Consider the following 26,088-nt stretch of genomic DNA (forward strand, 5'->3'; position numbering starts at 1 on the left):
TAGCCAGGACATGGAAGCAACCTAAGTGTCCATTAACAGATGAATGGATAAAGAAGACGTAGCACATATATACAATGGAATATTACTCAGCCATAAAAAGAAATAAAATTGAACTATTTGTAGTGAGGTGGATGGACCTAGAATGTGTCATACAGAGTGAAGTAAGTCAGAAAGAGAAAAACAAATACTGTATGCTAACGCATATATATGGAATTTTAAAAAGCGGAACTGATGAACCCAGTGGCAGGACAGGAATAAAGACGCAGACATAGAGAACAGACTAGAGGGCATGGGGGAAAGGGGGAGCTGGGATGCAGTGAGAGAGTAGCACTGACGCATAAACACTACCGAATGTAAAATGGACAGCTAGCAGGAAGCTGCTGCATAGCACAGGGAGATCAGCTCAGTGTTTTGTGATGACCTATAAGAATGGGATAGGGAGGGTGGGAGGGAGGCTCAAGAGGGAGGGGATATGGGGATATATGTATACATATAGCTGATTCACTTTGCTGTACAGCAGAAACTAACACAACATTGTAAAGCATTTATACTCGAATAAAGATGTGGGAAAAAAATACTACTATATACTACCTTATTCAGCTCAGGAAGTACGTGGTCTTCTGTCATTCTCAACATTGCTGGAAATATAAATTTTAAAACTATCTTTAAAGGGAAACTACAAACACATTTTAATTACAGTTGCATTTCAAAAACTAAATGTATTTCACTGGACTACATTTTCCATTTTCAACAGCTTCTTGTCACCAAGGAAAACTTATTTTTCTTCAAAGAACTAAAAGGTGAAGAATTTAAATTTGATTTATATTTTCAGGTTCAAAATGGTTGGTATAGCCATCCTAAACTATTATTTTTCATTTTCTCCTTCAATTCAACCCACTGCCACTCCAGACAAACAAACCTAACTGCTGCCTTGAGCTAAGACTACATGTGTAGGGATTCCTCCTAACTCGGTGATGTTTCTTCTCTTAAAATGTGAAAGCAGTTCTTTCCTCCAAAAGTCTTAGAATACCAAAAAGATGTGTTTCTTTCCCTTGGACTTTTTTGCTACATGAAGATATCTGAACTAAGACTTATGTGTGTAAACGCACACTTACGTGTGTATATATATATTTATATACTTTCTTCAATATTGTGGTTGGTTCTTTTTGTCCTTTCATAGGGGTGTCTTAATCAATACCGTGTTTTCTATACATATTACATCCACCTAAGTCAAGAAGTATGCTGCATGTGCTTTTGCATAGTGTTTGAATATGCTTCTTATGTTTGGTTGGGAAAAAGCATGTTGGACATTATTCTGCAAATATGGATTATTTTAAGAAACTGTTTTTAATTAATTCAAACTTCTAAATTCTATGAAAAACCAGCCATAATCTAGGTTCCATTCATTAATTTATCCATCCAAAAATTAATTATTGAGTGTAATATAGGTACTAGGGATACAGCAGTATAGAAGAAGTCCTTGCCTTCATGGAGACTGCATTTTACACAAGAGCAAACCAAGGTTAGAGCGCTAACTAGTGGCAGCACCCAGTTACAGTTAGGTCTCCAGTTCTCCAATCCAGTGTGCTTTGCTCTAATAAGGACTGAGCAGTAATTCATTTACCTTCTAATGCAGCTTCTTTTTACAGTTAGGACAGGCAATAAGAATATAAACTGCCTAATTACTCCAATAATTATCAGTAAAACCAAGCTACTACTTCTGTAAAAGAGAGTCACTTCTAAGGTTTCGTTTAATTTTAACATTGTAATTTATTCTAATTAACTCTGATATTAAACAGGCTGGCCTGATAAACACTCTGGTTCCCCATTCTGGCTCGTGTTGGTACGGTTTTGAGAAAAATCTAAGAATTTTAAATGTCAACATCTACAGATCGCTTTCATTTTTTTATTGAAAGCAATTATACTAGGCTAACAAATATGAAAAGTCTGTTTTAAAAATATGAGAATTAAAAGATCTGGACATTTGTTTCAAGGATATTAGCACATTACAGGTAATTTACTTTCTATTTTACTCTTTAGAATTTTAACAAATATGGGATAAATTCCATTTACAACTAAATTTTGCATATGTTGGAGGAAAATGTATGCTAAATTATTTCAAAGATATTAATAGAAGTCACAAAAATAGCAGTACAAATGGACCTAAATAAAATATGCATATCCTGTAGAGTGAGCATTAAAACATTTAATATCAAGTCAGTAACTATTTGTTAATTACCTACAAATTCAAAGATACTGTGGAGACATAAAGAAAGGCCACAAGGGGTCTGAATTCTATTTAGCTAGGGCATCATTGTCCAATAGAAGAGATAATGGAAATGTTCTAGTTCTGTGCTGTCCAACATGGCAGCCACTAACCACATGTGGCTCCTGAGCACTTAAAATGTGGCTAGCATGACTAAGGGACTGCGTTTATAATTCTACATAATTTCAACTAATTGAAACAGGCATACGTGACTAGTGGCTACCATAATGAATGGCACAGATCTAGAGACAGAAGACCAAAGTATAAAACAGGAGCTAAGCTATTCAAGGGCAGAGGTTTTGTCTTTTTTCTGCTTTTCCCCCAAATCTAACACCTAACAATACCTAATACAAAGCAGAGATTTAAAGAATGTTATTTTAACCTAAGGAGACATCACAAGATAAATAAGGGTCAATTCTCAGTGAGTGACAGAGACAATCAATGCTAGAAGGTGTATCTGTGGGGGTGGAGATGGGTGGGTGTATAGAAGAAATAAGACTGGCCATGTGTTGAAAACTGCTGAAACTGAGTGACGAGTAGAAGGCAGGTCATTTATACTATTCTCTCCACTTCAACAGGTATTTAAAATTTACTATAGTAATTGAAATATGCTAAATTGATACTCCCACAATTTTTTTAAAAAGTGTTAAAAATACAAGAATGCTTCATTCAATTCACTTACCCACATACAGCCACCGAAAAAATGCTTTGAAGTTTTTCATACTGCTATCTATAACTCTAGAAGATAAAAATAAATCAGAAATGAAATTATTATATGGGGTTCATGTATCATTGTTCAATAATTGTAGAATATAATAATCCTTTTTGTTCTATTATATCCTATCTGGATGACATTTAAGCCTTTACAACAGATTTAACAAATAAAACACATACCCAGAAATAAAATTTCAAAAAAGCAAATCCTGATTCTCTTAAAAAAAAAAAGCAAATAACTCAGGAACTGATTATAGCAGCCTTGCCACAAACCGTGTAACAGTCTTTCCTTTCCGGGCACTCAGTAAAGTATGAAATCCTTTTCTAACTTGGGAAATAAAAGAAATCAGAAAAAGTTTCCAGCACCATTCTCAGTTTAAAAAAAAAATACACACTGATCATTAAGAAAAAAACAACAAACACAACAGAAAATCATTATTATAAACTTGTAATATGTCACTACCACTACCTCTGATATCAGTAGACATTACTTTTGGAAGTTGATTTTTTTTTATCATTACAGTAATGAATCTCAAAATTTGAATTTCCTTGGGCTTTACACAAATATACCCCCAAGATTAAGCGTTATAAGTGGAAGTCATCTTCACTTTGATGAAACTGTCTCTGAATATAAAGATGAATATCATTTTTTTAAAAATCTCTTTAAGCTCACATCTGTAAGATAATTACTCTCAGCAGATAATATGTGCACTTTTCACCCCTAAATCTCAAAGTCCCTTCCAAGCATTAAATGTCATAATACTACTGGAGAAGTAGGTCAGCATCAATAACCTTTCTGTACACAGTAAAACACCTGACATAAAAGACTGTAGCATCTCTTGCGTTACCAAGCACTATGATCAAAATTCTCTTGCAGCAAAAATGAAAAATAGAAAAGATGTTCCTTTCTGTTTTTCCCAGTCAATACTCTCACCCCAACCCCAGGCAACCACTGATCTATTATAGGCTAACGTCAAAGTTCTCACTGCCTCAGTTTCTCCATTATAACCTAAAATAATGCTCTATTCTACTTATCTCAAAGGAGGAAGAAGTTAAATCAAAAACTACCTTTCACTGAAAGGTAATCACAGAAAGCTTAATATTTTATGCTTACTCTCTCCAAATATGGAGAACGAAAAAATTATTCAACATTCACGAAAAGGAATATCATTTCTCCTGCTTTGTTCTTTGAGCACACACATCTGTAATAAGCTCTACCTTCTAAAAGACCATCAGGGGCTTCCCTGGTGGCGCAGTCGTTAAGAATCCACCTGCCAATGCAGGGGACATGGGTTTGAGCCCTGGTCCTGGAAGATCCCACATGCCACAGAGCAACGAAGCCTGTGTGCCACAACTATTGAGCCTGCGCTCTAGAGCCCGCGAGCCACAACTACTGAAGCCCGTGCGCCTAGAGCCCATGCTCTGCAACAAGAGAAGCCACCGCAATGAGAAGGCCGCGCATCGCAATGAAGAGTAGCCCCCACTGGCCGCAACTAGAGAAAGCCCATGCACAGCAACGAAGACCCAACGCAGCCAAAAAAAAAACAAATAAATTCATAAAAAAAAAATAAAAGCCCATTAAAATGATGGTGGATTGGTGGGGAGAGGTGGATGTGTTATAAGCTCACACACAAAAAGAGGACACAAGAAAAAAAAATTTTTTAAGTTTCAGAAATGTCAAAAGCCGACAGAAGACTGGTGACTGCTGAAGATCACCAGAGGTGGGCACGTGCCAGGCACTGTGGAAAGAGAGCAGCAAGGAGTCATCCGCCCAGCAGAACGCCAAGGATACTCAGTCCTTAGAAACATCAAGTTCAACAGAAGACATTAGGATGACATCTGGGGCTGGACAAAGGAGGACAAACTGAAACACAGAGTGGCCAATACACTCTTTCCCCCAAAATATGAATGCCTAGGCGTTTGCTACCTTCCAGACAAAAACAGAGCTCTTCAAAGAAGCTGAATAAACTGGGAAGAGCCAAGGCGGTGCCGGGTAGGCACTGGCTGCCCACAGCACAGGGCCACATGCACTGGCTGCCCACAGCACAGGGCCACATGCACTGGCACTCATGCTGGCTTTGGGCTGCCCTGCACCCAGCAATTCCAGACAACTTTAAACTGCCTCATGAATAAATAAGAGTAAATAACCGGGCATCAGGTTTTTGAAGAACAAGAGACCAAAATAAACAGCAAAGTGACACACAAAGAGGAGATAATTCAGGGAGCGGCAGAGATTTTTTTAAAACTCTAATTAACGTCCTCAGAGAGCTGTGGGAAAATGTCGCATCCACAAAGCAAGAGCACAGCTTTGAAAAATGATTAAACAAATAAGAAAACACTTAGAAATTAAAAGACGGGAGTGCCATAAGACGACATACAATAGCATGGTTCAGGTCAAAGATCTCGTCCTCCACCCCACCTGGGCGATTTATTCTAAAGTTCACACCCTAGACCTTCATTACCAATGTGAACCTTTTTAAAAAATTTATTTATTTATTTATTATTTTTGGCTGCATTGGGTCTTCGTTGCTGCGCATGGGCTTTCTCTAGTTGCGGCGAGCGGGGGCTACTCTTTGTTGCGGTGCGTGGGCTTCTCATTGTGGTGGCTTCTCTTGCTGTGGAGCACGGGCTCTAGGCACGCGGGCTTCAGTAGCTGTGGCACGCAGGCTCAGCAGTTGCGGCTCATGGGCTCTCTAGAGTGCAGGCTCAGCAGTTGTGGCTCATGAGCCTAGTTGCTCCGTGGCATGTGGGATCTTCCCAGACCAGGGCTCGAACCCGTGTCCCCTGCATTGGCAGGCGGAATCTTAACCACTGCACCACCGAGGAAGTCCACCAATGTGAACATTTTAAATCTCAATTTAAAGCACCCTGCTCACCAACAACCAGCAACTACCTTTCCAGTGACTTTTCTCCAGTAGCCCAACATTCATCCCACCAAGACTACTACCTACTAGTTCTACCACCTTTCATTGTCTCGCACCTGCTCTGTGTCCTCACTTCCCTCCTAAATCAGTACAGATTTGAGGTTTATCATTTTAATCATGCCTTTGCTTCAATTTCTTGCCTCCCCTTTGCTTCCTTTCACTCACCAATCCTAGTAAATCAAACCGCTCACCTATTCTGTGCTCCCACTCGAGCAGCTGACCCTGGCTGGAGAAAACCACACAGCCATGTTGGCTGGTCTCATTTTAACGCTCCTGGGAACGCTAACCAAGCAGCCCTTAGCACTACTGACAATCCTCCTGCTTCATAAGCCCATTCACGCTCCTACTGTACTAGACAAATGGCTCACACCTAGTCCTTTATTCTCAAAGCTCAATAACACTTTCCCATCCTTACCTTCAGCTGATGACAGAACATTTCATATTTCCACTAAGATAATAAAAACAATTAGAAGTGAACATCCCCAAGCCCTCATCTGCTCATATACCAGCACCTGTGACCCCTGTCTTGGCCTTCTCTCCTATAACTATGGAGGAACTATTTTTCCAGCCCCTTCCCTGACACACTAAATCCCATCCCCTCTTGAATCCTCTTGCTCTAGCAATCTTCCCTCTCTTTGCCATCTCAACTGTTCCCCTTCAGAAGAACATTCCCATCATATATAAATATGCTCTAATTTCTCCCATTGTAAAAAGAAAGAAAAACCCAACGACTATTTTTAAATGCTGGCCATTCCCTTTACAGCAAAACTCAAGAGACTACATTTGTTGTTTTCTTTGCATCTGCTCTCACTCTGCATCATACCTGCTCCCATGACTCCACAGAAGTGGCTCTCATCAAGGCCACCCATCATCTATTCTGATAATATTCTAATCTATTCCACTTCTGGTCCTCACCTTACTTGACTCAGCAGCATTAGACAACCAATCCCTCATTACTTCTTGCAACGCGTCCTTCACTCAGCCTGCAGGACACCCACTCCTTGGTCTTTCTGCCTCTCCGGGTTCTTTCGCTACCTCCACATCAACCCCATTTTCTAACACTGGAAAGCCCATCACCCAGTCTTCAGATCTCTCCTCTAAGCGCACTAACTATCTCATCCAGGTTCGTGGCTTAAAATAATACCAATGTGCTGATGGCTCCCAAATTTACATTTCCAGCCTGGATCCCTCACTTGAACATAATCTCATACAATCAACAACATGCTGGACAGCTCCACCAGGGCATCTAACAGACATTTCAATTTAATATGCCTAATACATTGACCATGTGATCAAAATTAACATCAATAAGAAGAGGTAGACGGACACTGTTTGCCTCTGGATCTGAAACCTTGAGAAGGACACTCCACCAATTATGTAATATTCTGGCCAGGGATGTATAACCTGAATCAAACCATGAAAAAAATCAGATAAACCCAAATTGAGGAACATAAAATACATATATATTTCCTATATTCTCCCCCAAGTCTTCCCCATTTCAGTAAATGTTAGTCATACTCTACCAGGTGCTCGGGACCTAAACTCGTAATTATCCGTGACTCCTTTATTTTTACCATCCATACAACCATTCAGCAATCTTGTTATTTCTACTTTCAAAATATATCCAGGTTCTGACCATTTCTGATTCTGACCACCATTTGTCTCATGGCTTCTGTCCTTGCCCTCATATAATCTATTCTCAATACCAAGTAAATAACAAAGAGGGATCTCTTTAAACCTAAGTCATATCCTGTCGTTCCACTGCTAATAACTCCCTTAGAGCTTATTATACCCAGAGTAAAAGCCACAGTCCTTACAACTGTCTACAGGCTCTACACAACCTGTCCCATCCTCTGTGACCTCTTTCAATTCATCCCCTACAACTCACGTTGTTGTTCAAGTCACTTTAACTGTAGTGGCTCTGTGAGGAGCCACTAAATATATGCCAGGCATGCTCCAAACTCAAGGCCTTTATACTTGCTGTCTCCTTAGCTCCCAAAGTTAACAGGCCTCACTCCCTCCTCTCTCCAACATCACCTTCTCAGTGAGGCCTTCCCTGACCAAAAAATTGCACCCCTACCCCCAGCATGCCCTAGGTCCTCCTTCCCTCATTAGCTTTTCCCACCACTACTTATCACTATCTGACTTGCTGTATGTTTTAATTATTCATTTCTTTATTGTCTGTCTCATCATGTAAGAATATAATATCTATGAAGGCAAGATTTTTATCAGTTTTGTTTACTGCTATACCCTCAGCATCTAGGATAGTGTTTAAAACATAGTTAAATGCTCAATAATTGTCTATGATGAATGATAGCATTGGATAATTAAGTCAAGAAAATTTCACAGGAAATAGAAAAGACAAAGATATTTAAAAAATGAGAGTAAAAATAAAAGACATAGAGGATCAATCCATGAAGTCTAATATCTGACTAACTAGATTTCTAGAACAAAAATCTAGTTAAAAAAAAGGAGAGGGAGAAGAGGAAATTATCAAAATAATAATACAATATAGAATTCAGGTTAAAATGGCATTTTCTTATCCTGAGTACAACAAATGAGAAGACCCTCATTCAAAACTCTATTGTGAAATTTCAACATATCAAGGATGAATAAAGCTTTTTGAGAGGAGGAAAAAAACAGCACACAAAGGAATGAGAATCAGAAGCACCAGACCTTCCACTGGCAACAAAAAGGCCAAAATACAATGGAGCAAAGCTTTGAAAGTTCTATGAGAAAATGAATCCCCCTTCATAATCTATACCCAGTCAAAACCATCAATTAAGTGTGGCAGAAGGAGAAAAGACACAAAAGGACACACAAAGCTTTACCCTCACACATCCGTTTTCTAAGTTACTGGAAGATATTTTCCACAAAGTGATTAAATGAACCAAGAAACAGAGGAGACCCTGGAAGTAAGGATCTAACCCATGAAAGCAATGAAGAAAGCGCCAGGGCGGTGGCTGCACGAGATGGAGCCCGTACGCAGGCTGGCGCAGGCAGGGGGAGGCTAACGGAGGAGGCAGCAGGGACAGAGGGAGTTCCAGGGGTGTGACACTGCCCCTGAGATGGCAGAGAGCCTGAGGATGTGAGCAAGGCAGACTGTGCAAGGAGAAAGCAAGCAGAGTCTAGGAAAGACAGACACACAGAGAAGAGTAATTTCTCAAAACTGGTAAGTAAAAGAAAGGCAGTACAGTCCTACAATTTAGAAATATGGAAGTAACCTACAGACCTAAAACCAGAAATAGTTAAAAGCATTCCCTCTGGAAAGAGGACCTGGGGTGAGAACGGGCGGGACAGGAAAATACCACTTTAATGTATGAAACTGCTGTGCTATTGGATTGTTTTAATCATGTAAAAGTATAATTTTGATAAAAACTTAAAAACTCATTTTTAGACAATCACAACAATTTGCTAGGTTCTTATTTATAAGTAAAAAGTAAAACATTCTCAAGTCAATGATTCCAATATTCAAGTATCCCCAATACTTACTGAAGAAGTTCATTTGCCTTGAGTATGAAAGAACCCACTGCAGTAATAGCATCTAAAAGGAAGTAAATAAATAAATATCATTTGTCAAATAAGTAAAGTGGATTTAATGCATTCTATTGAGGAATTAAATTACCACCTTCAATTCCTGAAGCATCTAGTCCAAGAGGTTCATATTTTTGCTTCCATGAAGCCATTCCTTTCAGTTCACTCAAATGGTATAATAAAGACTCTGAGCCACTATCAAAAACAGAGCAGAAATATCATCATCAAGGTGGCAGGCAGCTACTATCTTGCTTGAATATTTCTAAGTTTTCAGAAATAAAAACTGAAAGTAACTTTTTCTTTCTATGAGAAATAATTATTTCTCAAAATTATTTTGAAAAGCTGTAGAAGAATCATTTGCTTGTCATGACTAGTGAGATGAATATATGACCACAAGATTAAACTTTGTAAGATCAAATTATGCTCGACAGTTAGTCCTGGCACTTTTAAGATAGTCATATGGTCATATTGTTCACCCAACAGCTATGTATTTAACATTCAACAAATATTTATTAAGCTCCAACTTTAGGTCCGGCACTATGCTAAATGCTGGGGACTTAACGGTGAACAAAACGAAAGGGTCCTCATGACATTGTCAGTCTAATGGGGGAGACAGTCATAACCATACAATCAGACAGTATATCATTCCAACTACCATAAATGCCTTAAAGGAAACACACCAGGTGCAGGTCTAACAGAAGAACCTGATCTAATCTGGGGATTAGAGAAGGCTTCTCTGAACAAGTGAGATTTGAGCTGAGAGCTAGAGAATGCAAGTGAAGAAGAGGGTGGGCGTGTTCCAGAAAGCAAAAGGGCTGTATAAAAGACCTGGGTAGGAGAAAAACTGTCTGTCAAGTTTGAGAAGGCCACCAGTGTAGGTGAAGCAGATAGGCAGCCATCCAAAGGTATTAGTTCTAAGAAATGAGAAGGCACTGGAAGTTTTTAAGTAAGAGTAACATGATCAGATCCACTGTGGAGAATATATTTGAGGGGCATAGTGTGGACTGGAAGAGACCAGGCCAGAGGGTCTTAAAGTGATCAAAGCGGGAGGTGATATAGTAAGGCCCGGGGTCTCAGCATAAAGAAATTTATCAAAATTTAAGTCAAACACTGAACATCTACCTGCAAACTGCTTCACTGAGGTAGCTGTAGCTAGAAACAGCATGAGACTTGAAGATCTGGGACAGTCTTGGCTCTGACACTTAACAACTTTGGGTCAGCCATATATAACCATTCTGAACTTCAGTTTCTTCTAAATGAGGATAATCATAACCAACACCTTGCCAAGGAGTTAAATGCAAAAATATATACATGCTTTTACATAACATATAAAATGATATACAAACTTACTTAATTTCACCACTCAAAAAAGGGTATATGCCCTATTCAAGACATACCTCATGGCTGTCTGGGTGAGATAAAAGCCCAGACAGGGCCTCGGGTGGTGAAAAGATGTTGGAAAGTTATTTCATAAAGCAGAATTACCATTATTGATTCTTTAAATCTTGGGCACTTCAAGAGTCCCCTCAAATGATAATGCAACAATTTTAGCCAGAAGAGGCTCAAACAGAGAATGCCAGATGATGAAAAGAAGGTTGCAGAAAGAAGACCAGTGCCAAGTACGTGTAGATGCAATACAAAAAGATTCTACATCACCTTCATACCTCTGTAAGTGACTTATAACCAATTTTTGTATACTGGAGTATGATGACTCTATAGATTGGCCAAGCTTTTTTAAGCCCTAATTAAGAGAAAAAAAAGTATTCAGCATACAAGTAAGACACTATATGCCATTCTAAAAAAAATTAAGAATGTGTTCATAGCCATTAAAATACAAAGATAACTGCACCTTTACTGTTAACTGGTTCATTAAGAGGGTCTGAAGTTCAGCACTAGAATGAAAAAGAAAGTATTTTTAGTCTTCTCTATTCAAAATCTGAATGCATCACTTAAAACGTTTAAATTTCAAAGAACAAACAAGATTTTTAAACAAAATAAATAAAAAGAAATAGCCCAACAAAAATTAAGACTTTGTTTTACTCACAAAGAAATGGACAAAACAGGAAACAATAAAGTCTAGGAACAGACTGAAGTAGATATAAGGATGTACTATACGCTAAAATGGTATTTCACATCAGTAAGAAGGTGTAATACTCAACGAATTATACTGGGCAATTACCTAAACACTGAAAAAAAAAAAGAAGTTAGTCTTCCACAGCATATGACCAAATAAATCACATCTGGAACATGTAAATGGAATAAAAACATAAACCACAAAAAAATCTCTGGAGGAAAATACAGATCTTTGAACATTTAATATAGGAAAGATCTTTATAAGAATAATGTTAAGGTAAATACAATAAAGGAAAAGATTGATTTGGCTACAAAGAATTTTAAAATTTTTATACATTTAAAAAGTACATATATAATATACTTACATACATTATACATACGCTCAGAATGATCACATTTACGTAAAAAGTAAATACGTGAATAAAAAAGCCTAGAAAAACATATACTACTTTTTTGGTCTTTGTGAACCAGAATTTTCTTTTTTTTTTTTTTTTTTACAATGAATGTGAATTGCTTTTGAAATAAATTACTTTAAAAAGAGAAGGAAAAGCAAGAGTACCTAATATGAGCTCATTACCTTGCTTTCCCCCACAACAGCAAGTCCATGAATTCATCTTGCACTGAGGTGGTTGTATTCTTTTCCTAGAGAAAGATCAATAAAATCATAATAGGTATTTTTAAAATTATAAGCATATTTATTCAAAATTACAAGAACATGACTCCCTTTCTTACCCTTAACCTTCTCTCAAATTCATATTTAAATTATCTGAATAGCAGTTACAGGAAAACAACCAGTCAGCTCTTCCAACTCCTGTCCTTAATCCCCAAGCCCTACCAGCTCCACTTCACAATCCTGTCCCCACCTAAGTTGTACCAAGGGGAAGAGCTGGTGTATCACTCTCTGAGATAATAGTATGAGGTTAGACCAAACCGTCTGAAAGAAATCATGATCTGAGCCTTTTACAAAACAGACTGATTTTTCTCATGTCCTTCATGAAGTAAATAAGGATAATGTGCATTCTTTAACATCTTCCATGGGAAACTCCAGGTATATTACCTGCACAAACTTTGTGAGACGAGAATCCATCTGCATCAATATTTCTTCCCATGCTTCACACATACATGTCAGTGACAAATTTATATACTATTAACAAGAAGAAAAAAAACATTAAAGTAGCAAAAAATATTTAAGTCAACATGCTAACTAAATAACACGTTTCTCACTGTCAACTGTCTTGAAGAAATCCAAAATTTACTATAAATCACTTTTAACTCAGTTAAGCCTGAGAAAGAAAAGACCATAGCTAACACTTGATAATCACTTAACTATCAAACTTTCTCAAATTCAATTTTTATCTGGTAAAACAGATATTTTCCAGTTCTTTACATATAAGATGCATTTTATATACATTAACTGTCAAAATGCTGACTGGTCAACTATTCAATTTTCAAACAGTATCCTTTTAAAAAGACACTAATCTCCAGAAATCTTTGACATGAAGTACATTAGTGACTGTGACAGAATGATAAAAGGAGGCCACAGTTCTTTGTAGCTCCTCTATGCAGATGTAGACTCAATTTCTCCAGTCCTTCAATCCGGGCTGGCCTTGGGTCTTAGTGTGACCAAAGCAGAAGTCTCAAGGCCCCAGAAGGTTTTGCATGCTTCCACTTGCACTCTCGACACCCTTGCCGTGGCCACCACTTCATGAAGAAGCCTGGTCCAGCCGGTTGGGAGATGAGGAATGTGCAGTCCAGACAAAGCCATCACAGCTATGGGACACTTGGACCAGCCAGCTGACCACCAATGTACAACCAAGCCCAGCCCCGAATAGCTGAACCTGGCCCAGAACAACAGAACCTTCTAGCTGAGCCCAGCCCAAATCGTAGACTAAAACACCAATCACAAGCTAATTTGGGGTGTATTTATCATGTACAAAAGCTAAATGATACGATGTTTTCCATACCACTTTATTTGCAAAAAAACTTTTAAAATTCCAAAATATTGTTTTATTTATAAGAATGTTTAAAAAGGTTTAAACTACTTTTTTTCTTTTCCTTTGGAGAAATAGAGATGGGTGAGAGTAGATTTTCAATTAAATTTCTTTTTCTTGCTTTAATGAACATTATAAACTTGTCTATCAGACTAGACACCTCCGCCACATACAGTTGGCTTTAAGAAGTAAGATTTTCAAGTTTTTTATTTACAGAACATTAGAAATTTATAGTAAACAGTCACATAAAACCAGCTGTAAATAAATACCTGTAAAAGAGCTGAAATGTGAGTAAATTTTCTGGCCATTCGAGTTACTTCAGGTAAGAAAGAGTACAATAGATTGGTTTCAAGCTGTCAAATCAAAATAATAAAGTAAGTCACAAGCAGACATATTTACTTCTTTTAAAGAAGAGTCAAGGTCTAACTACATATCAGAAAGACTATGCCAGAATTCTGCTCCTTTTGAGCATAACGGTTTGGAGAGTAACAGAATATAATCTTAGGATTTTCTAATCTGCAGTGTATAACTATGCACAGATCACCCTCTCAAGGTCAGCAACCCCTTCTACATAGTTAGAATAAATGTAATAATCTATTTTATAACACTCTTATGAGGAATTTTAAAAATGGTCACAAATATCTGTAAAAAATTTTAAAGGAATTATAGTTATTGATAAATACAAGTGAAATATCTATTACAGTGGTACATGAATTATCTCAATAAAGTTGTTTTAAAAATACCTATTACAAATTTCACATAAATAGTAAATCATTTTATTACAGCACCAAATGCAATCCTGGAAATCACATTTTCACAGAACCTTAAGATGAAGAGCAAATATGAACAACTGTTCCAGAAAACGTCAGGAAGTTAAGAGTTCTCTGATGTTCTGAATACAACAAATGCTGGAAGGCATCACATGCATCACATCTTGCATCTTTTCACCCTACTTTTGTTTGAGAGCTCATGCATACTTAGGCTAAGTGGCTGGGTTATCTGAGATGAAATTTTAGGGAAGATTTTCTTGAAGACAAGGCTACAATCTAAATACTCTACAGGAGCCCAGTTTCCACAATCTATGATACAAACAGCACACAATGAAGAAGGTTTTTCCCAACATTAAGTAGTCATCTTACACAAGAGGCAATGTATTAGTTAAGAGAACCAACTCTGGAGCCAGACCGTGCAGCATCACTTTCCAATGCTCGCCAAGCAAATTACAGTTTGTGTGCCCATTTACTCAACTATAAAATGGGGATAGTAATAGTACCTACCTATTAGGTTATTGTGAGGATTCAAATGAATTATACTGAATCACTCAGTACTGGGCACATATTAAACAATTAATAAATATTAGCTTTTATTATTATTAGGGTCAGAATCCTAAGAAAACACTTGGTACAAAGATGGAACTGGTAGAACAATGAGTTAATATGGTCATTAACAGACCATATTAATTATGCTGTGCCATTGGAATGGTAAGGTATTCACCAGTAAGACTCTATATGTCTTAGAAGCTCCAAGTCGATTTTTTTTGCTTTGTTTTGTTTTAATTGACCATTAGAATCCAGTGAAATGGATAATAAAAAACTATAAAACCTTTAAAAATATATATTTACCCTCTGCTGCTATTAGGTTCCAGTACTCACCTGAAAGTACGAAACCTCTGGGGCACCACTGACGGAAACTTCTGTGACCACTGACAATGATTTCAAATCACTTGATAGACATAATGCAAGACAAGTACCAACAATCTGTAAAATAGTCAAATCTCCATTATATTTAGTGTTATTGCTAGACTGCATCTGCTTCCAATATAGGAGGCAAATATTCAGAGCTCTAAAAAGCAGAAACACATGCCTGGCTCCTGCCACACACATGGCACATGAAGGCATGTGTCCTCTTAGTTGCAAGGACACAAACACACACCCCCAAAAAGGGGCCCAAACTAAGTGTTGGAGAACTAACATTCCCACAGAGCCTATAACATTTTCTACCCTTTTAGGGAACTGTAAGAATAAGAAGAAAGATATGAAGAAGACCGAGACTGAGCATAAGATTGCTTCTGATGACGTTTATCAAATTCCAATCACAAAGTGTAGCTCTTAAACACCACAAGAATAGAAAAACATTAAATCATAATCCAGTGTTAATCTTTTTGTTAAGAAAAAAAATTTCTGACTAATTCCACTAAGAGCCCCTGATCTTCATAGACATGATATCACTATTCTTAGTAGGAAAATTATCCTTTTAACATTTAAGAACAAATAATTCCAATAACTGAAATTACGAAAAAAAGTAATGTTTTATTCTTTTTCCATAAATCAGTCAGCTGCTATATTCTAAGAGAAACAAAAAGGAAGATTTGAAAGAAAAACTTACGCCAGTGACTCGAGCAATTTTGAACATTCCATAAGCATACAGCTCAATAAATGCAGAGCTTCCTCCAAGGACAAGAATATTAAGCCTAATTAAAAATAATGCAACAAGCTGAGGACAACAGAGAGGAGCGAGTTCTTAAACCAAGACATGCTCCTGCCCTCACATAATCTGCATGTTCAAGCTTCCTTGTGGGGGAACTGAATCCCACAACAAATTCACCAAGACTCAATCACATTGGGTTTATTCCTTTCTTTCAAAGGAACAACATAAATTTCATCCAGCCTAAAAAACATCAGTTTACAGTAAAATAAGAATATATTATTTTAATGATTATATTTGTATACTCTCAATAACAAAATCATCTCTTTTCCATTTAATATAAAGCGTCAACAGTTTTATCATGGCTCTGATGCTAAATGCATTAAGTGAGCTTAAAGAACTTGAACATTTAAATTTAAATTTTAGAAACTCTAGCATTTCCACCCCCCTTTACTTTTTAAATAAAAGTACATCATAATATTAAACTTGACACAACCAAGTATCATAGAATAAGAACGAGTAAATAATAGATATTGTCTGTTTATTGTTCAGAGGTATTTGTCAGCAATGAAATAACATGACAAATAAGGAAATTGTCCTTGGAACTTTGGTCTAAAAAGTGCCCCAAATATCAAATATCAAATTTAAGAAAATAAGACTTGTTAAATATTTAAGATATCTCCAAGATTTACCTGACATCTCCCAAAAGCTTAATAATTTCATCAGAATTTTCTTCACTAAAATATAAAAATAAATTGGGTTACTTTAACTATATCTTTCAAATAATAAAAGATGATCTTACTTGCAAAGAAAAAAGGCATATCTTACCTAAATATTTTTGAGGTGTTGCTATAACTAGAAAAAAACCAGAAATGCAGTTTTTAAAGCACATGAGAAAATTGTCATAGTGTTAAAAGGAAAGAAATCTGCAAGATTAATTCCAATGAAATTAAACTCTGATACTTACTTTTTTGGCAGTGTAGGAAGTTTAGGTAAGAGAAGATTTGATTCATCCTCAGAATTATAAAAGGATGTTAGAACACTAAAAAGGTGAAAACAAAACAAAAACAAGTATTATAAAAACAAAGATTCTACTTTTCTTTCCATTAAAAAATACTAATTTTTTTAAATGCCCAATTTTATACATCACACATTACCAAGTAAACAGATGCCACACACAGTTTACCACTGTAAAATAGTCACTATAACAAACACAAACAAGAAACAGAAAAGTTGGAATTTCTTCATTTACTTATAACTTTATTTCTGGGGAAAAAAAAATCAGCCTACCCACTTTACATTTAGACGAACAAATATTTATAAACAATTTTCTCAGCATATGAAATGTATTCAAATGTATTCAGTATCAGCACCAGACACAGACTGACTTAACTCTCCTCTAAGAACCAACACTGAACATATGAGTTCCAAGAGTAACTGTAAAGAACACTGAAATTATTATATAATGTAATGATGGCTTCTATAGCTTACAAACATATGAAGATGTAAAAACCCAGCAGGTACATAAGATGACACCACGTATTTTGAAACAGTCTTATTTATCCACCCCCCTTTTTTGCAATCCTACCTCCGAATATGGCTGGAAATAAATGAGTAAGAAGGTGAAAAAGTAGTGTCCTGAGAGACCCTGGAATCTCCATATAATACTTCTGAACTCTTAATGGAAAGTGTGTTAGGAATACACTTAGCAGGTAACTGGACTGGGATAGAAATTACATGGTATATTCTCTTCCTCTAACCTTCTATGAATTCACATGACCATTTACAACCTTTGATTATTTGATGATGGATTAATCACTGTTTCATCTACAGTGAATTTCAAACCCCAGGCTAGACTTTGTTATCTAATGCTTTACAGTCCCTTCCTTAGGAAATATGTCAATTAATAATCAGGATTTACAAATTCATTTGATATTAACTTAAAACTTAATTAGAATGGAAAGAAAATTATCGTTTATTTCCTCAAAAAAGAAACTTTTATTTTCAGTATTCACTAAGCCCATTGATCCTTTAAGCCATCTTTACTGCAAACCTGGCATAGTACTTGACTTCACAGACTAAGGCAAAATTATTTTCACAAAATAAGGAAACTATAGGGACCATGAACACAAAAGAACCCATTCAGCATCAAAACAGAATGCTCAATTCAGCACTTTTTGTACTCTAAGAATATTTACTGAGACACAAAAGCACAAAGCTCCAGGTGAAATATATGCTGAAAAGGAAAACAGAACCTCAATTTGCTAATCAATAATTTTAATTAATATTCCTTGAATGTATAAATCATCGATATAAACTGTTAAAAATAACTGAAAAGAAAAATCTTGGCCATTGAGGCATTACTGCTCCAATAAGAAAAGAGATTTTATCAAGAAAAAAAAAACCCAACAGAGCATTAAAAAAACTGCATCTTGATAAGCTTAAAACAAAAAGTTAAATGCAATGTACACATACTCAACACCCAGCTACTCCTAAGTTTCCACTTTTAAAAAATGAGAATTTCAAAAACATCCTACTGTGACTACTGGGGTTTTTCTTTTTTTATTACTCAACCTGCTCTCGACGGTCACTTCCATCCAATGCATACAAGAAACTGGAGCCTCCACAGAAAAAGAGTGCAAGCTTTCAGGTTTTTCTACATCACACAAAACGATTTTCTTGGTGTCAGCAAGAGCAAAGGCCAAAACTAAAGAAGAAATAATCAGAATAAGTTAGTGTAATATTTGTGATAAATGGGTATTTCATTGCTTCCCCAATTTTACTATTTTAAATACATCATAATCATGGAAATGATTTAACCCCCAAATCCTTGCTTTAAATAATTTTAAAACTAAAAGATATCTTTGCATATAGTTATGCTGTTACCTACGCTTATTTTCAAATGCTCAAACTTTCATGAGCAATCTACTGCTTTCTCGTGTACTGTTCTTAACATCTTACATATCAGAGCCTCTAGACTGGAACCTTGATGCCAAGCAGAAAATACAGAACAGGCATCAACAAATAAACAATAATATCGTTATCACCAAGACACATTGGTCCCCACCTAAAAGTTGAAAAGTGATTCCATCTGCTTGGTTCTTGGAAGGTTTTTTATTCCTCTTTTTCATTTCTAACCCTTAATGAACAGGGCCATCAAATACTGATGGGTCTTCTTCCTTTCACTGTGGCTGAATTATCTAGTATAGTTTCTCTACATAAGTCATTAACATCTTCCTAACATATCAAATTGAAGAATTTCTAAATAGAGGGCTGTGAGTTTCACTGTATACCAATATATGCAGCTTTGCTAGATGTGAGGCAATCCTAGTCTCCTCTTCTTCAAAACAATTTAAAGCAATCTTGAAATAATCATTACCAAAAAAAACCCTATTTTACTGTCGAAAATCACAAGACATTTTTTAATGATAAAAATATCATCTACTTAAATACATTTTCACACACACTGACTTTCATGATTTTTGAGATCATGGCATTTTTGGATGAATAGTGCAAGATCTCAAATTATTACTTACAAAAGTTCTCTAATTTTACACATACTTTGTTTTTAAGTAAAAGATGAAACAAGAACGGAGCAAAATGAGTACAGACAAAAATAGTTGTTATCTGTAAAGTGATAGGCTTTCAGGGCATTTTTACATACTTATATTTATCTAGGAAAAAAGTAAGCAATGAGGAGTACATATCATTTTACAAAAACAATTCTTTTTTTAAGCACCAATGATACAGATGAACTTTAAGCTGTATGATTTGTAGCATTTTCCTGTGCTGACTGGACATGTACAACAGCTCAAACAATGACTGTCCTTGTAACAACACATGGAAGAGGAGAGTTCAGTCCTCAGAGCTACAATGCAGCAAGCTACAACATACAGGGCACCAAGAGGAGTAAGATCACACAGAAGTTGCAGGAAGTGGGTCAGAACTGACAGTCCTTCAGGTGAGGCAAGCAAATGTGCAGAGAATATTTATGAGCCACACATTTAATGCTAAAACACATTCTGGGGAGAAAAGGGCCATGATGGCACTGAACTGACTAATGAGTGACAAATGAAGCTTACGGCAAACAGTGCAGGACGACACGATAGAGAAAGAACAAAACCAAAGTACTCTGTATATTCCCATCAAATTTCTTTTCAGCCTTATCTTTGCCAAGAAGTCAGATTTCATTTTAGAGATATCTTTGCCAAGAAACAAGATGGTAGAATTAATCTGAGTTCTATGAAAATACTTTAAAGTATCTGAAAAAACAAAGTTCCCAAATATAGAATTCTAGTATATAAGAACAATAAATTCTTTCTGGAAATAAGTTCTCTTTACAGAATACTCCTTCTGAAAAACAAAAATGTAGTTTTTACAATACTATCATTACGTTTGCCATCTGGTCTCCAAGCCAGACAGGTCACTTCCTTTCCTGTATTTTCATTTGGTGGAAAACTCCAAACTCGATGAAAACTTGCAAGTCGATGTAGTAAAACCTGAGACAAAACAGATATAATGGCAAATAATAAAAAATCCGTTTCCAAAAATAAAATATACCTAGATCCCCACTATAAAATTTTTTAAAAATCATATCAAGTACAATATTTAGCTATCAGAAGAAATTCGAAGACAAAAGTGTCTGAATGAACCTAAGATATTTTCAAAGAAATGGGTGAAACAAGGTCTAATTTAACCCTGTACCCTATACATTTCCTAACTTTCATGTCAATAAGAGACTTATCTTTTAGAAAGGAATAAGGCTGTCCAAGAAGATAACGAAAAAAGCAATAAAGGACACAAACAGAACTAGAAAGGCAGCTGTATAAGATCAAGTAACACTAAACTTGGAATCAGACAATTTCAGCTGTGTCACTTACTGGCCAAGGATCTCAGACAAGTCTCTTAGTCATTCTAAATTTCCATTTCCACCGGGTATATTCCCACCTTGGAGGATTCAGATGATGCCCTGGAGCTCCTTGTGCTTCAAAAGTAAAACTGTGCCTACTCTATCCTCTATACAACCGGTAGAAATGAAGAAAAGGCCTCAAACTGCATGTGCTCCTGAAGATTCCCCCCCCACACACACACCTTCTTAGTTCCCTGCACTCACAGCTTTACCACTCCCTGCCTTATCTCATAGCATCCTTCCTTCACTCTTGGTTACAGGGAAGCCAGGACTCCCAAGGAATCGCTCATCCCCGAGACCCAGTGCTCTTTTCTGAGCCCATCTCTGACTTTCCTTACTTCTGAAACCCTTCCTCTGTGCCCTCTGGAATTCATGGTCAGGTATCAAGATCCCCTGTATCTTCACTGTCTTCTCTGAAATGTACTTCTTACCTGAGGACACTGCTTCCCTACAGGATTCTCAGGTGGTGGCGTTTTGCACACCATGTCCCCTGTACTACTACTAGGCTAGGAGATAAAGATTTCCTCCTTGATTCCATTTCTGGCTGGTTTTTCTTCTCTTCTCTAAAATCCTCTAACTTTGAATAACTTTCAATCATATGCAATCAGACCATACCGCCTGCTATCCCTCTTAACTGCAGTCACCTGTAGACTCCTAGGCCAGCCCCCCGCCCCCCCATCCCTGGGAGATTTGGACTCCTGTCTGGCTCACTCATGCTTTCCAACACTACTCATCATCATTCTTGGTGATTTCAAGAGATACAATGTCCTGGCTTTTTGGTGCTCCACTACCTCTTCTTCAATGATCACATCCTCTACCTCACCTCAATCACTCGCAGGGTCATGCCTGTGACCTTGTCATTACCAACAACTACAAATGCTGCCATAATCTTCAGTTGCAAACCTCCCACTTTCCATCACCACCTGTATCTCTCCTGCTCATCTCAGATACCCAACTTCAATATTTCAACCTCACCAAGACATACAAGCCATTGACTCTACCACTGACCAACTCACTGTCCCTCACCTGACATGTGACCTCACTTCCCTACTTAATCAGGTTACAATCCAAAGTTCATCATTACAATCATTCCTCTTACATATAACTTCAACCCCCTTGCATCTCTCTTGCTTTGTCACAGTTAGTCACAACAACTCTGGTTAAACCCAACCATGCCTGCACCCATACAGCTGAACAGAAGAGACATACAACCATGCTCACTAGTTTCACTACAAAATCACTAACCTCATGTGGCTCTTAATACTGACGAACAATCCTACCAAGTTTCACCAGTCCACTTGTCAGCTTTTTCATACCTCTCTTTTCTCCTCAAAATTCCAATATTTTCTTTTCCATCCTCACTCCTAAACAGTGCCTCTTTTTCTTCACTGAGAAAACGGAAGCAACAAATGCCCAAAATTGATTACATCTATCCATCTGATCACAGTGATGCTCCTATTCTCTCCCTTCTCTCCTACTGTTCTGGCTGTACTAACTGCACTCCTCTCAGGGCAGCATTCCCAAACACCCTGGCAGTGGAGGGAGACAAGAAGATTTCATAGAGGGCCTTGAGAAAGCAGATATCAATACCCTGGCAACGAGGTCATGACAGTCAACACAGTTTTGCAGGCTGCTAAGTTTCCCTGACTGCTAAGTTCTCTTTACCACCTAGTTTCCAAGGTTGGCTGCACACCACACAACTCTCACCTGGCCAGATAACTATCAGGAAACCTGCCAAAAGGCCAAAGGAGTAAAGAAGCCAAGGTGAAGGTTTCCTTACAAAATGGCTGCCAAGTAACTAAAAACTCTCAGCAGAAAGTTACAACCCGGTTACACCTGATGAAGCGTTAATACAATGTGAACTAGAAATGCTAACTGACAACACTCATGCACATCCCATCAGGAATCCAGTGATGGCTATCCAACCCATTCTGTATAACTTGGACAACAGAAAAAAGATTCTTAAACATCCTCTGTGGCAACTATAGACACGCACATTCGCAGCTCAAGTCTGACAATAACTCATCTTTCTTCTGCCTAAACTGCAAGTAAACTAACTGCAGAGTCTGTGGACCTACTACTATGTCTAGCTCATGAGTGACACATGAGCCTTTAGAAAGCCCATTTAACAAATAACTGAAAGTCTTGGGGATTCAGGACTGTATGACTGCGTTAAGCTGCATGAAAACTGTTGTTCTGGCCATAAAATGCGGTAAGTGGGCGTATAAATGACCTTTCCCGTATGTGGCCCCTTAAATTCACTTAAAGTTTTCAGCAGGGCTAGAGGAAGGGGCGGGGTACACAGGTGGCCCGGGCTCGGTGTCCTCGGGGCTGCACGCCGGCTCACTCACCTCGCCCGCCGTATTGGCCAGAGCAATGAGATCCCGCTTGGGTGACCAGACCAGGAAGATGATCTCCTGCGGTAGCTGCTTCTCTCCCACCACCCGAAAGGACGGGAAACAGGTCGGGAAACGCAACATGGGGGCGGCCCTGCAACGACACCCCTAATCGGAGGCCGGCAGGGGCCCCCCTAATCGGAGGCCGGCAGGGGCCCCGGCCCGGCGCCGCCTCCGCCCCCGCCCCCGGCCCTTCGCACAGAGCCCGGATGGCGGAGGTACCTGCCAGATGCCCCACGACAGCCAACGCGACACGAGAGGCCTCTGCCTCCCGTTCTCCTCGAGCGCGTCAACCGCCGCCGCCGCCGCCGCGCGAGCGCGTCAACCGCCGCCGCCGCCGCCCCCGCCGCGCGAGCGCGCGTGCGCGCTCCAGGCACTTCCGGTAGCCGGACTTCCTCGCGAGAGCACGGAGGCGCGGTCTCGAACCGCTGGAACCTCTTCGATAGTTTCTAAACCAGTGGGTCTCAGCCCTGCGTCCTCAGTAGAGCGGTTTACTTTTCGTTTTTTGTTTTTTTAAAAACCCTGCCCTGGCAGCCCCCCAGACGATTAAAAGAGAATTAATACGGAATGGAACCAATATTTATTAAAACGCTCTAGGTGCTGCCACTTTGCAGCCAAGGTAGGAGAGTCCTACTCTAAAACCTCTGACATAGGCAAATATCTTGATTCTTTATCCCATGCCTACAACTTATTATTAGTAGTAGCCCCCACCATAATAAATGAGGACTGTGGGCTCAGCCAGGACCTGTCCCGTAGCTTTTGGAGCATCTACTATGTGAAGGAGCCTGAGCTACACAAATGCACGGGACAGAGGCTCTGCCCTGTAAGGTTCACAGGTCAGCCTGGCGGGTTCTGTGAATCAGAACCCATCTGATGCTTCTTGTTACACATTTAAATGTGTTAACTTGTTTAAAAGTTTCCACAAGTTATGAACCTGGTTAAGAAAATGTGACAGTATCATCCTGTGATTCTTGATCTTAAAGTCTGTGGTAGAAAGCCATCTACCTTTCACTTCTTTTACTTGTTCAAAGTAGAAAGGAGGCAGGATCTTCAACTTGCAACAAGCCCCGTCTTCCTGCCCTCTGGATCTAGCCCCTGGGACGAAGGCGACAGAGGTAGACTAATTCATTCAGCAACAGATATTCGAGCCACTCTTTTGTGCCAGGCGATTTGCAACTCCTGATGTTTACCCTGCTTCCTGAGATGGGCTTTTTCCCTTGCTTTTTCTGCAAACAATTTAGCATGTCCCCCAAATTCACGCACAGGCAATATCCTAAGGTGAGAATGGACTTGCCTTTGTTATTCATGAAATGCGTTTGGGGGTATTATTTAATGTTCTGGGGTGGTGTGTGATTGTTAGCACAACTGATGCCACCTTGGGCAAGTACAGTTCCTCCCGTCCTTTTCGCTGCCCTACCCAGGACTGTACTGTGCGGTAAATCACTTCTCTGTCAAGGGCATTGTAGTTAATAGATAATTGTTTCATAATCATTAGGACCAGGTGGCCTCTATGCTCTGTTAGTCCCCAAGCAATGATGAAGACCTTCCCTGACGTATTCCTGGCACCCACAAGACTAGTTACCCATTCATAAATCTTGACTTAACAAATGCACTTCCTGTTTCTCTAGGTGAACTATAAAATTGTCCCAGTGGTCCTCCGGCGATGCTGAGTGCAGCTGTGAATGCTTCCAGACCGTTGTCTGCTTGGTCCCGTCCTGTAAGTTACCGGATACGCGGATCCACGGATTATATAATAGCTGCCTGCCTCATAGTCTGATCTCAAGATACCTTCTCCATCCTCCAACAGGTGGCAATAGATAATCTACATGGTGGGGGTCCAATATCTTTATCCGCTTAACAATCTTATGAAAACTGAATGCCCATTTTCCTGAAACTTAATCCTGAATATGAACCCTCATACAACACATGGAAAGGACTGTTAACAGAACTATACACTCAGTGCTACAAGACAGAGGAGAGTAACTACCTGCATATTATGAAACCTTCACAGAAGAGTATGAATTACCCAGAAGGCATGTATAGCACAGGAAAATAGCATAGGTGTGAAGTTCCAGATGTGGCCATAGCACCTCATGCGTGTCAGTGGGAGTGGGTGGCAGGGACTGTTACTGGAAATGATCCAAAGTAGCCATAGGACAAGAGCTATTAACACACGGTATTTCCAGCCTTTTCTTTTTCTCACTGCCCCATAAAGGAGACTTTGGCTTTACCCACTCCGTTTCTTTGCCTTCCCCATTCTCTAAGGAAAACACTGCTTTGTCAAATTGGTTTACTTGTGCTTATGTGGCACAGGATCAAAAGGAAAAGGGGGAAAGGCCCAGGGATCAGGCATTGGTGCTTTTTAAGAAGGCAAAGACAGGAGATACAAATGTGCATAGTGGTAAGTGGGAAAGGGGTGAGGGAAATGAAGAGAAAATAGACTTTAAGAATTCCCATGATGTATATTAATCTATCCTCTTCCTAGTGCTTGAAAAGAAAATGCAGTGGCTAGCTCTTTTGAAATAACTTTTTGGTAGCTAGGCTGTTTCTTTGATCACTACACCCCTTGGGCTAGCTCACACCAATGGCACCTTTCCACGTGTTATAACGGTGTGGGGTTAGATTCTGAAAGGCAGGAAGTTGAGAACAGAGGTTGTTGGCGGAGGGGCGTGTTGTTGAAGGCATCACACTGGTTCATCGGTCATGCAAGACCTTAATTCTTGTGCCAAGGCTGATGATGGGTTAGAAAGGAAGGAAGACTAGTTGGGCAGAGGTGGGGAAGGGGAGAGGGGGGTTGCAGGAGGTGATTCCAGAGACGTTTCTGAAGTAGGATGACATGAACAGATTATTGATTAGA

At 38.6% G+C, this 26,088-nt stretch overlaps 1 protein-coding gene and 1 long non-coding RNA gene across 3 annotated transcripts in view; one reads left to right on the forward strand and one right to left on the reverse strand.

Annotated features, from left to right (window-relative positions):
- ANAPC4 (anaphase promoting complex subunit 4) overlaps positions 1-23,562 on the reverse strand; it is a 41,014-nt gene extending 17,452 nt beyond the window's left edge. Inside the window, exons 1-18 of one of the 2 annotated variants that reach the window (XM_024119314.3) lie at positions 23,454-23,562; positions 23,187-23,325; positions 20,320-20,425; positions 18,501-18,633; positions 16,894-16,968; positions 16,755-16,781; positions 16,619-16,663; positions 15,888-15,972; positions 15,155-15,259; positions 13,772-13,855; positions 12,569-12,655; positions 12,089-12,153; positions 11,288-11,330; positions 11,103-11,179; positions 9,533-9,633; positions 9,397-9,448; positions 2,949-3,004; positions 592-638 (exon numbers count right to left, since the gene is read on the reverse strand). In XM_024119314.3, the coding sequence (XP_023975082.1) occupies positions 592-638; positions 2,949-3,004; positions 9,397-9,448; positions 9,533-9,633; positions 11,103-11,179; positions 11,288-11,330; positions 12,089-12,153; positions 12,569-12,655; positions 13,772-13,855; positions 15,155-15,259; positions 15,888-15,972; positions 16,619-16,663; positions 16,755-16,781; positions 16,894-16,968; positions 18,501-18,633; positions 20,320-20,425; positions 23,187-23,315 (1,317 nt within the window). In that variant the 5' untranslated portion in view covers positions 23,316-23,325; positions 23,454-23,562. The remainder of the gene's footprint in view (positions 1-591; positions 639-2,948; positions 3,005-9,396; positions 9,449-9,532; positions 9,634-11,102; positions 11,180-11,287; positions 11,331-12,088; positions 12,154-12,568; positions 12,656-13,771; positions 13,856-15,154; positions 15,260-15,887; positions 15,973-16,618; positions 16,664-16,754; positions 16,782-16,893; positions 16,969-18,500; positions 18,634-20,319; positions 20,426-23,186; positions 23,326-23,453) is intronic. The other variant, XM_024119311.3, reaches the window with a different exon arrangement.
- A 113-nt stretch (positions 23,563-23,675) lies between these two features.
- LOC129392225 (uncharacterized) lies at positions 23,676-25,247 on the forward strand. The gene is made up of 3 exons (XR_008617717.1): positions 23,676-23,850; positions 24,266-24,346; positions 24,860-25,247. It is a non-coding gene; the product is annotated as an uncharacterized lncRNA (long non-coding RNA).
- Positions 25,248-26,088: the final 841 nt, after the last annotated feature.

This window comes from Physeter macrocephalus, chromosome 7, assembly GCF_002837175.3.
Source record: "Physeter macrocephalus isolate SW-GA chromosome 7, ASM283717v5, whole genome shotgun sequence".
NCBI lineage: Eukaryota > Metazoa > Chordata > Mammalia > Artiodactyla > Physeteridae > Physeter > Physeter macrocephalus.